Source organism: Juglans regia, chromosome 2 (assembly GCF_001411555.2).
Source record: "Juglans regia cultivar Chandler chromosome 2, Walnut 2.0, whole genome shotgun sequence".
Classification (NCBI taxonomy): Eukaryota; Viridiplantae; Streptophyta; class Magnoliopsida; order Fagales; family Juglandaceae; genus Juglans; species Juglans regia.
In genome coordinates, this window is record NC_049902.1 from 13,726,255 (window position 1) to 13,743,780 (window position 17,526).

Sequence of the window (17,526 nt, forward strand, 5' to 3'; positions counted from 1 at the left end):
AAAGTGCTGTTTACGATTTGTAATAATGTTTGAACTATTTTTGTTATTATGAAATCTTTTAAACCTAGCTCGTACAAAATATTTTTAAACGATACTAGCATTCCTAACTCTAGAGAAAGGGGGTGTTACAGTAGAGCAAGGCCAGTCCACCTAGCTTCACGTGCTTCCAGTCATTTGACATGAGAGCACACTTTATATCCCCATGTCAGTGAATAACACAGCGAAGTCATTTAAAATCAAACACAGCGTATAAAACTCCTTTTTTTGATAAGTTGATGGATACCAAAATGTCAAAACTGTACCAGAAGAGCCATACTCGCAAACCAAACAGATAGGAGTACAAGTTAGACTTCTGCTTTATTATATGGAGAAGATATATTAAGGGGTTAACTCTGTGTATGAAGCTCCTATTACACCAGTCTTGCACTCCTATCTTACATTGACCCAAGAAATAAATTAGTTTTTAGCCCTCTCTATGACCTGATCATCCCCTTGTCTTCTCTAACCTTGGCAGGTCTGAAAAAACTAATTCAGCAAGTCCTCATATCGTATTCTATAACTCGAAAAAAAACATGGACAGGAATAATATTTTTGAGTATACAAAACCACTGACCTGACAGATGGCCCATTCTGATACATCAAAGATTTTGCTCTCAGCACAGACGAAAGCACATGGTATTTCCACCTAAAATATGAGAAACCAAACTTCTTAGTGGATACTGCATGCCATATTACATCAATACAATCAGAAAAGATATTGAAAATATTATTTGATAGTGATTTGAATTAACAAATAAAATATGCAAGGTGGAATGGTAAATAAAAGATTAAAAGCACAAAAGTGGGCTTGGTATTTTGAACTCTTAAACACAATTTCATCAAGATATCTGATGGAGAAAAATGAAGTTCAATTGTATGTATCTTGGGCTCCAATCCACCTTACTATCTTCAAATACTGTTTTGCCGCCTTTTTATCGGTAACATTTGTATCTAAGATCCACCCCACTCCATCCCTTACATCTAATGCTTATAAATCTTCCTGACCTTACATATATAATCTAGCAAGTGTTGAGACAATAAACATATTTAGGCCAAAAGCGGAATCACTAGGGTATTTCAAACTTCTGTACATACATCTGCACAATCTGTGCTTTACTTTTCTTTTACATTGAACACTTTCTGCTCCATTTATCAGTAATCTTAACCATATTCAAGGAAAAATAGGATTAATGTATAAAACATTTTTTTCCGAAAGATGAGTTTTACAAGTCATCAATAAGAGAGAGATAGGTATCATAGAAGTCCACCCTCCACCGCAGGGGGGGGGGGGTGTTTTGCAAGAAAATCCTGGAAAGCAAAGCTAGAAATGCATAGGTTGGCTGCCATCAGCAGTACAATGTATGAAAAGAAGGCCTTGAGGTCTTTGATGCTTCTTGCAGTGTCTTTGAAACTTCGGTCATATCTTGTTGAGTTTGGCTTGATTTCCTGCTGAAAATGCCATTCCGGATGCTTGACTTGACTATTACTTGACCCTGCTTGACTGTGGCTCGAGCGACCCTGGCTCCAAACGTTGCTCGAAAGTCCGCTTGAGCGAGAAGCCAACCCGTGAGTTCGCTCGACACTCAGCTCGAGCGAATGTTCAGTTTTAGGGCTTCTCGCACCGTGGCCTATATATACATGCTTTTCTCCATGTATTTGGAACTCATCAACAGCCGTATACTATAGAGAGAGAGAGAGAGAGAGAGGGAGAGAGAGTCCTTTTGTGAAGAATCCTGAGTGTTCATTGGGTGTATTAGGGCATTAGGATTGAGGATTTTGTGATTGATCTCTTGTACTCCACCTTTGTTGATAATGAATTCGTTGAGACCAACCCAGCCAATGGACGTAGGCTCACATTAAGCCGAACCACTTAAATCTTGGTGTTCTGTGTGTGATTGTTGTTATTTCTTTTGTTTGTTTCCACTGTTATACTTCAAATTAGCCTTTGATAACCGGTTTATTTTAACAGATCTTAACATAAATTTTTACAAACCATGCAACTCATGTCCTAACTTTCTTTGCTAGACTTTCCAAGAAAAAATACTCTGAAAATTCCAACTCATAAAAGTGAACTAGCATATGATCTTTAACTAAGTTATAAATCAATTTTTTGCTGCAAAAGCCATATTTACACGAAAAACCAAATATCTTAACTGGTCATTGACGATCAAAGATATAAAGAAAAGTTAAGTTCTCAAAAGATTGAAACTACATGAACTTTATCCTACATTCATATATACATACCTTTTGAGGACGCTCAAAGACCAATGAGCCTCTGTATTCAACCCATCCATCTCCATCCTTGGCCTGATGATACTGACAGCAATCCTGATGCCAAAACAAGTCTCAGAACTCAGCCTACAAAAAGGATGTGCAGAAATGGACGGTAAGGGAGAGAGAGTAACCTGACACCATCTTGCCTTGGCCTTACTCCTATTGGTGCATACCCATATATGTGAATGGCCACACTTGGTACATTGTATACGCCTTGACTCCTCAGAGCAAAAACCCGGACCATCCTGATCATGGTAAGACTCTCATTAAGAATTTTCACAGAGGGTTATCACCCAGCATCAGTGAATTAATTCAGCTATGTGAATGGACTTAAAAGCAGTACAGATTTTTGCATTGCCTTCCATTCAATAGAAATATAACTAAAAGGCAGGATTCCATTAGCAAAACCAACTCTTGCAATCCAGAACAATATTACTATCCCATTTAAACTGATTGCTTGATAGGTTTTTTTTTTTTTTTTTTATTGGCACCGGGATTTCACGACAAGAAATTAGAGTGCACCGTAAATAAGATGTTTACCTTCATAGGATAACAAATTTGGAAGAGATAATGCTGGAAAGAGAAACCAAAAACATACACAATTTCTAAAGAGAAGTGCTATTCACTGTTCCTTTTGCCATCATCCTCTAATGTGGCATTAAATGATTGGATAACTATTTATCATTCATTACTAATCATCCAATCATTGGATGCCACATAAGGGGATGGTGAGAGGATGGTAGATATAATTTTTCCCTTCTAAAAAGCAGTAACATAGTAACCCCGGGATTAGTCAGGACACTGTTCCTAGACACCCGGTGCCAATAAAAAAAAAAACAGTAACATGGTATATGTTTTGCACACAAGCATCTAAAGTTATTAGTTGTACAAAAAAGTATCTAGAATCATAACTTTTTCCTCTGGAGTTTTGTTATGAACTTCATCCAAAGATTTAGGGTAGGTTTGGGGGGTGAGATGAGAATTTTGTGTTTTGTTTTGAAGTTTAAAATATTAAATTTTAATATTATTATTATTTTGGGATTTGAAAAAGTTGAATTGTTTATTATATTTTGTATGGAGATTTGAAAAATGTGTAATGATGAGATGAGATGAGATGAAAATTTTGTATTTTGTTTTATGTCTCAAACCTGCCCTTACAAGTAGGAAATTCTCCCAGGAATTGATGCAAATCAAAATAATACATCAATAAGCAATACCACATGATTTTACCTGATGTGAAGTACCATGGGACTTCTGACAAACACTCTTAGTCCTCGATTCTTCTTTTCTCAACTGCTCATCATAATCTCTTCTCTTTGTGGAATCAGAAAGAACCTAAAATATGATGCCATTATGGGTTGCAACTCGTTTGAGTAATTTAATTTTCCAACATAGCCAAGCATTAAGTAGCAACTAGAAAATACAATCATAAAAACATAAAACTGCACTTTCTCATTGATCTTTACCTCATATGCACACTGAATTTTCTTAAAGGATTCACTTGCCAGTGGACTCCCCATATTTTTATCAGGATGCACAAGCATGGCCTGCCAAAAAAAAATAGAAATACAAATTAAAAGAGAAGGGCAGGGTCAAAATACAAGAAGGCGATTATATAACAGAGCATATCAGAAACTAGCTAAATTTTTTTTATCACTCGGATCCTAGTACTCTTGGTCATGGGCATCCATTCAGCACCTTCTTCACCCCAGTAAAACTTTTCAAAGCTTTTAAAGCTGCTATCAGTAAGGTCATCTCATAAAGGTTAGAAGGTTCTGTTGAAGCGGAGAAGACGACTAACACTGTTTGGACAAGTGGAGTGAGGAGGGGTAGGAGCGAGAGGGAGGGGGAGAGGGAAAGAAAGAGAGTCCATCTGTTTAGTGGGAGGAAAAAAGGGAGAAGTGGAGGGAGGGGGAGGCAAAACCTCTCCAAACCCACCCAAAATCAATACCTCCAAAAAGTTAGTGGTGCAGGGAGAGGAAAGAAAGATATTGTTTAAAAAACATGTAAAATCTCACTTTTGCATCCCCCTTTAACCCATTTAATAAAGATATAATGGTCTTTACAATTTTTTTTCCTCCTACCAAACAACACGAGGGGGAGGTGAACTCACACTTCCTCCTTCGAAATTTAACCCCACCCTTCTCCATCCCTGCTATTGAGCAACATAAGATGGAGACTCCTCGTGCTTCTCCCTGCTTTCTATTAATCCCACCCTTCATTCCTATTTTTCACCTACCAAACATAGTTTAATTCATCAGTCATTACCGAGCTTCATTTCATTCTTCCAACTGTATGAGGGCCTCACTGTTGTCAACCTTAGTAGAAGTGTTTGCTAATATCATGTTCCTTCATTCTTTCCTGGGTAAATTCATCCATTGGTCCCTCAAGTTTTGCCCAATTTCAAACAGCCTCCTCCTAAGGAAAATTTTTTGACAAAAAAGATCCCAGTAGTATATGTTGAATTTCAAAGTAGTCTCTCCATCCAATCCCATTAATTATATTAAGCTTTTTTTTCTTGGTTTTAATCTTTATTGTTTCAACTTAACCGTGGATTTTTAAACTTGATTTTTTCATGTTTCCTGTATTCAGTTTATTTTTTACTTCTAGTATTCAAATTTTAAATCTTTTTTTCCCTAATTTTAGTTTTCTTAATTTTTTGATGATTTTTTAATTTTTAATTGATTTTTCAGAACTTTTGTTATTTTTATTTCATTTTTCTGTCACTTTTCTAGTTTCAAACAATTTTATGGTGTGGCATGCTAACAAGGATTTTTATTTTTAAAACGCTAGCTGTGCATTTCTTACACGTGTCATCGTGAGATTAGTTCTAATGTGGCATGTGGGTGTCACATTAGCATGTTCTGTCATATGATTAAAAAAAAAATGGACAGAGGGACCACTTTAAAATTCTACCACAAGGATCGTTTCTCAAAAACTTTACCCTAGGGGCCCCATTTGAAAACAGGCAAAACCCCAAGGACCAATAGATAAATTTACTGTTCTTTATTTTAAATGTGAACCAAATTAAATGGTTCTTGTCCTTTACCTTTCAAACAAGCAACTGTTTGCTCAGAGAGAGAGAGAGAGAGAGAGAGAGAGATCCTAGTTGGGGTTTCAAAAAATAATTGCATAAGAGGCCTAATAGAAATTTTGCATACCTTCTTCTTGTATTCCTTCTTCAGAATTGTTGCATCAATTATTTTGTGGCGAGCGAATCCAAGTGCTTCGTAATGATCCCCACTACCCAAAATCCTTTTCATCTCATCAGCTGAACTTGTCTGTTCTCTGACCACCTTGCTCGCAGTAGACTCTTTGTGGTCATTAGAAACAGATGAAGTCACAGGTGGCGTGCTGGATGATTTGCATGAGTGCAACTTTTCATCCTCACTAATTGGAACAAAATATTCTGACTCTTCAGAAAAGTCATTCCCCATTACCCTTTCTGATGGTTTTTGCTCTTCAAAGTGTGTGCTTTCACTCATATTATCACACCATTGTAGCAAAAAATTCAATAAATCATTCGATAGGAATGCAAGGTTTATTGAGAGAAGAACACCAAGCCATCCGACTTGAACTTTGACACAGTAACTCGCATATATAGCTGACATTAAGACCACCAGCCGTGCATGATTTAGGGAGAACAAATACCCTGCATTTATATGATAGAATTTTTTTAATTAATATAAATAGATAAGCTGCAGTTGAGAAAAATGATGAAGGTCGATCCAGAAGATATGCTATACTTATCAAGATAGCTTTAAGATATAATTGTACTCATTGAAAAAATATCATTAGATTTAGTTGTAAGAATTGATATAGCATAGTGGTCGGTTCAGAAGCATAGTTGTAAGATATGGTTGTTTGTATCTACTGTAAAACTGCTCATCATAATATTATGAACAATAGGTAATAATTAGGACAAAAACTAAATAAATTAAATAAATAAGAAGCAATAGGGAGATTGAAGGTTAATTGAAGCTATTATCTCAAGCATCTAGAGGATGAATGATTTTTATACCAATGTATTGAAGATCTTGTGAAGAATGAAGCAGACCTCTTCCATGAGATCAAAGCAACGCAATGACACCATGCATACTGGTGCATATGGGCCCACTTATAAGGGTAAGATATAGAAACAAATACAAATCGTTAGAGACTCTAACTTATTTGTACATCATTATCTTATCAAATTTTGTATATTACTGCCAGATAACACCTGCTAGGCATATGCGACTCCCTGTATTTTCAGTAATATGGAACAAACAACTGCTTTCATAAGAAGGATTTTCACAACTATTTGGTTTTTGATGTTCACACTGCATTTGACAAGATTTTTTCCACCACTTGAGTAGCCGCATCTGGTTTGGTTTGGCTTCATGATGTTACGAACAACAAAATTCTTAGAGAAAGTACAAAAAGGTACATTTCCATGCCTAAAGTAAGCCATTCCACTAACAACTACAACCCCTGCATCTTTCCCAAGTACACATGTAACCTACATTTTTCTGTTCGCATGTGAGGGTACCATCTAGAAAGTTTCATCTAGATCTCAGTCGAAGATAGGCAGTTAAGATCAATAAACACTGCAAGGAACATCCTTTGCATGTGCCAAGACACATAGAAATGCATATATATATATGTATACATATAGATCCACACACTCACACACAATATATTAGTGTTAATACTGTTATTCAGAAGGTGATTCAGTGGTCATCGCTTATTGTATAAAGGCTTAATATGTTTCATCACAGGGGTTTCGTCCAGCGGCTTAAACTTGCTCCTTTCCTAGTCTGATGCAGGATTTAACTTCTTTATAGAAGAAATCAAGCAATCCATGAAATCAATTAAAAGTATATGGCAAAAAAGAAAAAAAAAAAAACAAAGTCATACCTCCAACCATGAACAATATTCCTGTTATCCAAAAGTTAGCATACATCCATAAAACTAGAATAGCAAAGAGCCCAACAATAAAAAGTCCAGGAGTGTAACCCAAGTACTGAATAGCCACTCCAGCAGCTCCCTGAAATATCCAACACAAGATTGCCATCATTATCAAAGTTTCATTTATATAATGTCAATTTAATTGATGCAACTCAAAAAAGTAAATATAAATAACATCCTTGTTTAAGGGGTACCAACAGAGTCACCCATTAGCATTCTTATTCTAAACAATGTTTCATAGTGATTGCTATCACTAGAAACATAAGCGCTAAACATTTTCTCACCAGAAAAAATAAATGTAGAGAAAGAATGTAAGGAACCCATGACAACTTGATAAAGGAGACAATTGGTAGTGAGACTTCTTAAGATAGTAATAGGTTATACATACCTCTCTAGCTGAAATAATTCCAAATGGAAAAGGTGCATTCTAAAAGATGTTTCAAAACACAAAATCAAGGTAAAGCAATATGAAAAGTTACGACTTTGGAATTTTCGAGCTACTCTTGAAGCTAAATATTAGAACACATAGGCACCAAATCAGCCTGATTAGTCATTAAATAAAAACTTACACAATGACACCAAATCACGTTATTCTTAATGACGTTTAGGTCCCCCCTGCACCCCAATGCTGGTGCTTAAATGGGAAACAGTACACTTCTTTTTTATAAGTTATAAAAATTTCATTAGAAATCTCAAAATGCGTGCTCCAAGAACAGGTTGTATGCAAGAGAGATATCTATCTAGAAAGAGAAAAAGATTCAAGGAAATCATGTGTTCAACCCATTAGAGTCTATAGAAGGTGTCCAAAGGAGTAAAATATTGAAAAGAAAATCTTGAGCTCCTCCATAAGCAGTATACTTCATTCTTATCATGTACACCAATTGTAACGACCCGGCCCAATAATTCTAGGGTCAAAATAGTGATGGAGCCTAAATTTTATTTAATGGGCTATATTGGATAAGCCCACGAGCTATAAATTTTTTAGATTGATTAGGAGTTTTTAATTAGGCTGAATAACTAGGTTAAGACCTCGTTTGTTTTCGCATATAAAATGAGATGAGTTCAGATTAAAGTTAAAAATTGAATAAAATCTTATTTGAATATATTTTTTAATATTATTTTTATTTTGAGATTTGAAAAAGTTGTATTGTTTATTTTATTTTATTTGAAAATTTGAAAAAATTGTAATGATGAGATGAGATGAGTTGAGAAGAGTTCTAAAAACAAACGAGGCCTAAATCTCATTTATTATTTATTCAATGAATTAGACTCCTTTTAGAATTTAAAGATCGGCTATTAAAAATTTATTTCAATTTAAAATATCACTGATTGAAGTTCCCTACACAGTCTCAGTCACTTCTAATCCTACATTAATTGAACTAATAGAGTATGTTTTTAATTTCAAACACACTAGGATTACAATTCTAGAATCTTCTTCACCTTAAAATTCTTAAACCCAACCCATACCATCACTCGCATAGTATAAAATCCTACGATTACAATGCACTGTACGTGCACCTACCTCTTCAAGCCTGAGTTTTTTTTTGTTTTAGCTCTCTTTTTACCTTCTGCATGCCGCAGCCTCATCTCCCCCACCATGAAACACGGCAAAGCCACCATCTCTCTTCCTTCCTCCTACTCACAACCATCGACATCCCTCCATCGCACCGTGATCAATTTTGTGTCGGAAATTTTAGGAACTAACATTATAAGGTAAGTAGCTTGATCATAAATTAGGATTAACATACGTTAACTAGTTATACATATTATTATTAAAGCCAGTGTTTATGTACCACGCATATCATGATATTTGCAAGTACATCATTCATCATGTTTCATTTCACACATTATAGTTATGTATATATTATGCATCTTATGTAGACACGTAAGTTTTCATAAGTTCAAGTATAAAATAAGCTTAGAATAGTTAATCAAATGGTCATTTAGATGCATGGTATTAATGCGATTTATGGGTCGATTTAGATGTGCAAGCCACGAAGCTTAGCGTGGTCCACTATAGTATGCTAGAGTACTATTAGCAATTTACCTTGTGGCCGAAGGATGTGGGGCCAGTGCATGACCTTGCACATAAGGTTAAGTGTATAAGCCAGTATGATAAGTAAGATAAGTCAGATAAGCTAAGATAAGTCATGCATGTCAAAGCATACGTATGAAGTCATGATTTTAAGTTCTTAGTATGAAATATTTTATGAAAAATCTTATATTAAGTATGTTTACGTTATGATGGGTTTTTTTTATCAGTAAATAGAAATTTTATTAAAAATAGGTGAAGCCAAGTACACGGGACATACACAAGAACCACACCTATGCATGATTGTCTAAAGATACAAGAAAATCATGTACATTCATGCCATTAAAGTCTATTACAATCGACCAATGGAATAATGTATGAAGAAAAAAAGTTCTAATCTCATCCATTGTCCGTTCACGATCCTCAAAACTCTGACCATTCCTCTCCATCCATATGCACCACCATAGGCAAATCGGTATCATCTTCCACATCACTGCAATTTGAGAATTACCTTGAATGCCTTGCCAACTGGCCAAAAAGTCAACAACGCTTCTTGGCATTACCCAAACAAGTCTCACTCTAGCAAAGATATCATTCCAAAAGCTCATAACTACATCACAATGCAATAATAGGTGATCCACAGACTCTCCACTTTTCTTACACATATAGCACCAATTCAATACCATCAATCGGCATTTTCTTAGATTATCTAAGGTAAGAATCTTCCCTAGTAAAGTTGTCCATACAAAAAAAGAAGCTTTTAGGGGGGCCTTAGTCTTCCATATATTCTTCCATGGGAATATTCTTGTAGAATGTGTCATGACGGACTTGTAGTATGACTGTACAACAAAATTCCCCTTCTTGGATTGTGACCGCATAATCTTATCTACTCCTCCAATCACTCTACAAGTATTCACAAGATTGAAGAAATCTGTAAATGTGTCGATGTCTCAATCTTGGGCAGCTCCAAGGAAAGTGATATTCCATTGAGGAGAGCCACTAGAGAGATCCATGAGCTTTGCTACGGAAGCCTCCTTTCTCCAGGCGATGCCATATAGTGTTGGGTAGACTTCTTTGAGGATTTGATCTCCACACCATAGGTCATTCCAAAATTTAATTTTGGAACCATCCCCAACTGCAAAACGTGTGTATCAATGAAGATTGGTCCAACCTCTTCTTATTTGTTTCCAAAGCCTCACCCCATGTGATAAGCTCACCTCATTCGAGCACCATCCTCCCCACAGTCCACCATATTTCAACTCTATAATCACCCTCCATAAAGCTCCCCTCTCTTTGTTGTATCTCCACAGTCATTTACCCAATAAAGCCTTGTTGAAAACCAACAAATTCCAAATTCCCAGCCCACCTTCTTATATAGGGGTACAAACCGTAGCCCAATTCACCATATGAAACTTAAATTCTTCATCTATTCCCCCCCCCCCCAAATGGAAGTCTCTTTGCAATTTCTCTATCCGATGAGCCACTTTGCATGGTATTAGAATAAAGATAAGAAGTTAGTCGGGAGGTTGGATAGAGTGCTTTTTATCAACATAACTCTACCACCTTTGGACAAATACATCCTCTTCCAACTCGCCAGTTTACACTCCATTTTTTCCAACATTCCATCTCAAATAGACAATGATTTAAAGGATGCACCCAATGGAAGACCGAAATACTTCATTGGCAAGGTGGAGACTTTGCATCCCAACATATTGGCCAAGCTTAAAACACTTGGAACATTTCCCACCAGGACTAACTCTGACTTGGCGAGATTCACTTTCAAACCCGAAGCCGCTTCAGAGCAAAGTAAAAGAGCTCGCAATGCTTGAATATGGTTCTGACTAGCCCCACAAAACACAAGAGTATCATCTACAAATAAGAGGTGAGTCATCTCAAGTGTGCCAAATCTTGCCTCCCCTATGACAAATCCAGATAAAAATCCACCTTCCACAAGAACTACGATCATTTTACTAAAAGCTTCCATTATGAAAACAAAGAGTAATGGAGATAAAGGATCACCTTGCCTCAAACCCCTTGAACTTACAAAGAAACCCATTGGGGTACCATTCACCAAGACAAAAACGTACGGTGGAGATGCAAAATTGATCCAAGAGCACCATCTTGCTCCAAGTCCACATCTCTCGAGCAAGTGTAACAAAAAATTCTAGTTTACACGATCATATGCCTTCTCTATGTCAAGTTTTTTGCATAATAACCAAGGTTCACCCGACTTGATGCGACTCTCCAAGCATTCATTGGCAATGAGAACAGAGTCGAGGATTTGCCGACCTCGGATGAATGCATTTTGGGGCTTGGATATGATCTTCTCCAATACCGTACTCAATCTGATAGCCAATACATTCGAAAGGATTTTGTACATTCCACTCACCAAGCTAACAGGACGAAAGTCCTTAATCTCCACCACCCCAGGCTTCTTTGGGATAAGAGAAATGAAAGTAGCATTAAGGCTTTTTTCAAAAATAACTCATTCATGAAACTCTTGGAAGAAACTCATGATGTCGTCTTTAACTACCTCTCAACATGCCTTAAAAAAGGCCATAGTGAACCCATCAAGACCCGGAGCTTTGTCACCGACCATACTTCTCACCACCTTGTGAATCTCCACCTCCACAAAAGGCCTCTCTAACAAACTTGCTTCTTGCTGATCGATCGACTAAAAACAAGGCCATCCAGACAGGGTCTCCAAGAAAATTGTTCAGAAAGTAGTTGTGCATAGTAGTTAGTAATATGATCCTTGATCTCAGACGGATTCAATGTAATCCTCCCATCTACCAATATGGACTCAATGATATTGTGTCTTCTATGCGAATTAGCCATGCAATGGAAGAACGTGGTGCATTTATTCCCTTCTTTTAATCATAAAACCCTCGATTTTTGTCTCCATGAGATCTCTTCCATTAAAGCCATCCTTTCAATATCCGAGGTGACTTGCTTTTTGCGAGCCTTTTCCTCTTCTGAAAGCCCCCTCTCCTCCTCCACATCCTCTAAACCCTGTAATTCATCGAGGATGGACTTCTTTCGACGTTCCACATTCCCAAACATTTGCTCATTAACTTCTTCAAGTCCTCCTTGAGAGCCTTTAACTTACAAGCCAGCACATAACTTGGGTTGCCTTGTACGAGTTAGGACGGCCATCATTGTCTAACTCGCTCAACAAAGCCTTTGGATTTCAGCCACATGCTCTCAAACTTGAAATATCTTTTACCTCCCTGTATGCCTACACAATCAATGAGAATGGGGAAGTGGTCCGAACATAACATTGGAAGCCGTTTTTGGATTAGATCTGGAAAATGTGCTTCCCAATTGGGCCAAATGAGGAATCTATCAAGTCTTGACCAAGTTGGATGTTCTCTATTACTGGACCATGTGAATGTTCCACCCACTAAAGGAATATCCAGAAGATCTTGCTCATAAATGAAGTCTGAAAAATCCATCATTGCTAAGCTAGAGCTAGGACCTCCTATTCGTTCACTTGGGAAGCGAGTGACGTTAAAATCTCCCCCAATGCACCAAGGGAGGCTCCATAAGCTACAAAGACCAGCCAATTCATCCCACATGCCTCCTCTCAATATTGGTATTGGGACCATAAACACCGGCAAAGGACCATTGATACCTATCTTCCACATTCGTGAAAGAACTAGCCACCATCTAATCTCCCACACACTCATCTGTTTTTTCCACCACCCTTTTATCCCACATTACCAAGATGCCTCTCGAAGCCCCCTTAGACGGCAAATATGACCACCTCACATGACAACAATTCCACAAACTCCATATGATGTTATGGGAGATGAGTTCCAGCTTTGTCTCTTGTAAACATATAACATCCACTCTCCAACTACGAAGCTAGTTTCGTACTTTGGTGCGCTTCTCTAATTCGTTCAACCCCCTTACATTCCAAGAGACTATTTTGAGCTTCATAAAACCACTGATTTTGCACTACCCTTTGTTCCACCATGACTCGCAGTTCCTTCATAATTTACCAAACAAGTAAGTCGATTTAATTCCCTTTTCCCTTTTCTTGGCTAAATGGCTCTTCATGGTTGCATTGGACTGCCCAGCTTCGAAGGCAGCAGCCAAGAACTGATCTTCATAATCGAAACATTGGAGCCCAACACACAATTGACTCTCCTTGGCTTTAAGTAAAACCCAATCCGATGCTATTTGTTCTTTCAGTGGGGACATTAAATTCAATGGAGTATGCTCAACTCGATGATCATTAGCTCCCATATTCCTACCTACTGCTACCTCCACCAACTGGAACTCCCCCTCATTATTGTGTTCAAAAACTCTTAATATAACCATGTGCTAGCATCGATTTGGTTGTCATCCTCAAAACTGTCCCCCATCGACATCTTAGTGTCCATTGGAGGCTTCGGTGCAACTTGTAGGGATGGGCAGCGGGCCCCCCCACCCCACTAAGCCGCCCTCGTTCACCCAGCCCTACATCTGAGGGCCCAACCCCGCCCCACACTTTTATATTTTATTATATAAATATTTATTTATAAATATTTACTATTTGTACTATATATAAATATAGTAATATGTATTAAGTAGAACTTTTACTTAATATTTTGTGCAAGTTGTTGTAGTGTAGTAGGGTAACCATTTTATAGTTGTAGTGTAACTTTTACGTAATATGAGGGGTACTCCGCCCCCGGATCCCCCCCGGGGGGGGTAGCAAGTCCTGATGACCGGACCACCTCTGCATAGGACTTAGGCAAAGTGTTCATCGACACTTTCTAGTTTAAGTTTTGAAACCTTGACACCCAACCATTCTCCCCTTCTCCAAGCTGTTGTAAGCTTCCTGCAATGCAACCACCATTTTTTTCCACCCTTTCCTCTCCATTTCTTCCAGTATAAAAATAAAATTTCGTCTGCCGCCATTGCCATATTCTACTAACGCCATATATCAACTTTGAGCATTGGAACATCTCTAAGCAATGTAGCTTCTATGACTATTCCTTGAGGTTGAAAATAACTCTTTTTTATCACCATATGAACATTCCTCAAGGGCTCTAACGAACTAGTTCACCGTGAACATCTACAGGACCAATGCTTTCGTAACCTTCCATCTTCTCTTTGTTATGCGAATCCATCAGCTACCTTCCTCAGACAGTTCAAAAACTTTATATTCTATAAGAATCTGCTTCATGAAACCCATGATAACCTTATAGATAAGCACCAGAAATCATCACCAGTGAGAAAGTGTACGGAGAGAAAGTTTGCTTGACATATTGCTAGCATATAACTGTAACATTGATGTTTTTAAACCACCCCATATAACTGTAAAATTAATCATCACCAGTCATCAACTCATTTTAGTTGTTTTATGTTTTTCAACCACCCTAGGTCAGAATATTTATGAAAGTATTGCTACAGGACGGGATTTGGTCCAAAGAGGCGTGACAGTGACCTAGATCATGTACAGAGACTTTAATTTATGATTTTTATGACACAGACTTTGAGAAGTTTTAATAAATGCTTCCGCGCACTCTCATTTAATACAAAGCGTATTTGTTATAAGGAATTTTTGTACTTGGCACTTCCTTTATAAAAATAAAAAAAATAAAAAAAAAACAAATACATATTTAAGTCAGGTTCAGTAGTAGCAGTCCGGCTCCCGTGATTTTCTAAAAAAAACGTCTTTCTTAACTGTGGGGAGCGGGGTGTTACACCAATATTGAGGGGGAATGAAGCTTCAATATTAAAGTTGAAGCTTTTTTTTTTGTGTGTTCTCTCTATTATCAAACAACTACTATTGTGATTCTTTTCCATATTTGTTTTTCTTAATTGTTAGCTTGTAGGTATTTTTACAAGCGTTTCTCTAACCTCCTATGTACATGGTTTGTGTTTCTTTTGGCACTTGAGTATGTTCTTTCCTAATAACTTATCACTCTACAAAAAAAAAAATTTATGACAAAAAAAGTAAAAAAGGGCTTGTAGGTTAAGGAAGGAAAAGTTTCATAACTAATCTCTTGACAAAGTTTCATCCTCATGTGTATCCATTATCCTCTCCAGACACATTGGAAATAGCAGTTTTTTTCCCACTGAATCTGTAAGCGTAGATACGTTATACTATCTTTAGATGCGTGCGTGCGTGCGTGTGTGAAAAACAAAAGCCAGTGCAAGCATCCAAGAACTGCACTGTTGGGACTTGTAAGAATGAGGAAACACTAAAGGGAATAGTTAGCATAATTGTCTTAAACTAGAAGCAACAATAATTTGCCATGGAAAAATAATTTGGGGATTCTTTTATGCAATTCCAAGCCTTCTCTGATACCACAAATTTCTGACACAATGTTATCCCAAGAAAATTTAAGCAAGCCCGTCTAGTACAGTTGGTAGAGCACAAGGCTCTTAATCTTGTGGTCATGGGTTCCAGCCTCATGGTGGGCAATGAGAATCTAAATCAAATTATCCTTAAAATTTTCAAAATTTCACATATTTATCAAAAAATTGAGAACTAGAATAGTAAGCCACACATTTTAAAGTGTCAATGAACCCATAAGCAAAAAGTTAGTCCAAACACTTCTTTTTTATAACTACAAGTTAGTCCAAACACATTACCACGCATGAATATCTTATACTCTAATTAGACCAAACAATTTTGACGGACTCACATGTACATCTTCAAGGAAAAATATCATATTCCCTTTTTTTTTCTTCCAAGAAAGAAATCAAGTATTTGAAGCTTATAAGGACTTGAAGTTTATCCAGTGGCTTTGTGTCAATCTTAACAGATTCAAAATATGGAGAAAACCCTTCACCTTCAAGCGTCAAAAAGGAAACTTGTATGAATCTTATTTAAAGGTCAGAAATGATGGGTCCCAAATTTAGAACTGTAAAAACATTTGCTATCAGTAGTTAACGTAACATAAACTTGACGTTGAATAAGACTTTCTACCACTCAGTAGTTATTGAATGAAACTAGTGGTGTGACCAAAATTGCATGCACAGGGAAATCAATTCAATATGCACTAAATGGCTAGATACAAAATTAGTAAAATCTCGGCACCCAGAAGTAAATAAACTCAAAAACTTAATTTGCTTACTCTTTATCACCAACATATCAAAAAATTTAAAAAAAAAACAATAAAGCAAATAAACAAATCGAGAGGAGTACTCAAACAACATACCATACTGAGAAGCACATAGATTAAGCAAGAAATGGAAGTCAGACTAAGAAAGCAACTCCACATAATAAGCAGCAGAGCTGCCGAACCTAAAGCGATCAATGAACGAAACCCCCTTATCACACAGTCCCTCCATTGAAGCAACAAGAAACGGAGTAACCTGCCGAGCCTGAGAGTCCCAGCCCACACAGTCGGCCAATGCCGCTCCAGGAACGTACCAATCCTGTCTTTACAACAACTGAGAGCGATACGGGCGCGAGGCCAGGCATCCTTTTGCGATCGCAGCCATTTCCAACCTTGTTTTACCAGTCCTATATCCTCCATCACTTATAATTCCCTAGAAATATTCTGAATGATAAAATCTAGTGTAGTAAAATGCTAAATCTCGAAAGTTCTTCATAGCCAAAAAACCACAATCTTCCCCAACCAAACCACCCAAAAAGTTTCACAAATGAAGATCCAGCGGCTTTTTAGACGCAGTAAATCCGGTCACGTTGTTGGCTCGGCACAAGATTGCTTCCAAAATACGTTCCAGAAAAAGTACATAAAAGCTTTTTCTTTCTCCACACTGACAACGCCTTTTTGTCTATGAAATCCACAGAATCTGAAACTGAAAAACCCAAAATCCGGGTCTCACCCAGTAGCTGGACCACTCCAAAAAACACATCAACACTCTAGGAGTGAAGATGAGGACCTGGCTCCAGAAATCCCATGAGAGAGGGAGAGAGAAAGAAGAGCACCGACAGGTAGCTTTGGCTTTCAACAGGGGCGGAACCCTATCTTTTTCAGTGAATGCTCGTGAAAAAGAGAGAGAAGTTTGAAAAGTTTCAGAAAGTGGCAAAAGTAAAAATACACACACATAATGATTAATGAGAAGGGAAGAAGGTAGGTGTTAGGAAGATAGTATTTTATTTTAATTTATTAGTCTGGAATTGTTGAATTGAATGATGAGGTCGATCACATGATGTCCAATTGCACACTCCTCTCAATTTTGAGAGCATGTCGGGGAATAAACCATAATATTGTTTAAGCATGTCTCTTCCTGTTAATCCAGTACCAGGGACTGCTCACTTTTTA

General features: G+C 37.3%; 1 protein-coding gene across 1 annotated transcript in view; it reads right to left on the reverse strand.

The window, feature by feature from the left end:
- The window catches only part of LOC108996090, a 33,303-nt gene extending 15,977 nt beyond the window's left edge, over positions 1-17,326 (reverse strand). The window contains exons 1-8 of the mRNA XM_018971861.2: positions 16,453-17,326; positions 7,210-7,339; positions 5,475-5,965; positions 3,780-3,860; positions 3,544-3,648; positions 2,445-2,558; positions 2,284-2,367; positions 614-685 (exon numbers count right to left, since the gene is read on the reverse strand). Coding sequence (XP_018827406.1) covers positions 614-685; positions 2,284-2,367; positions 2,445-2,558; positions 3,544-3,648; positions 3,780-3,860; positions 5,475-5,965; positions 7,210-7,339; positions 16,453-16,773 — 1,398 coding nt within the window. The 5' untranslated portion in view covers positions 16,774-17,326. The remainder of the gene's footprint in view (positions 1-613; positions 686-2,283; positions 2,368-2,444; positions 2,559-3,543; positions 3,649-3,779; positions 3,861-5,474; positions 5,966-7,209; positions 7,340-16,452) is intronic.
- Between the last annotated feature and the right edge of the window lie 200 nt (positions 17,327-17,526).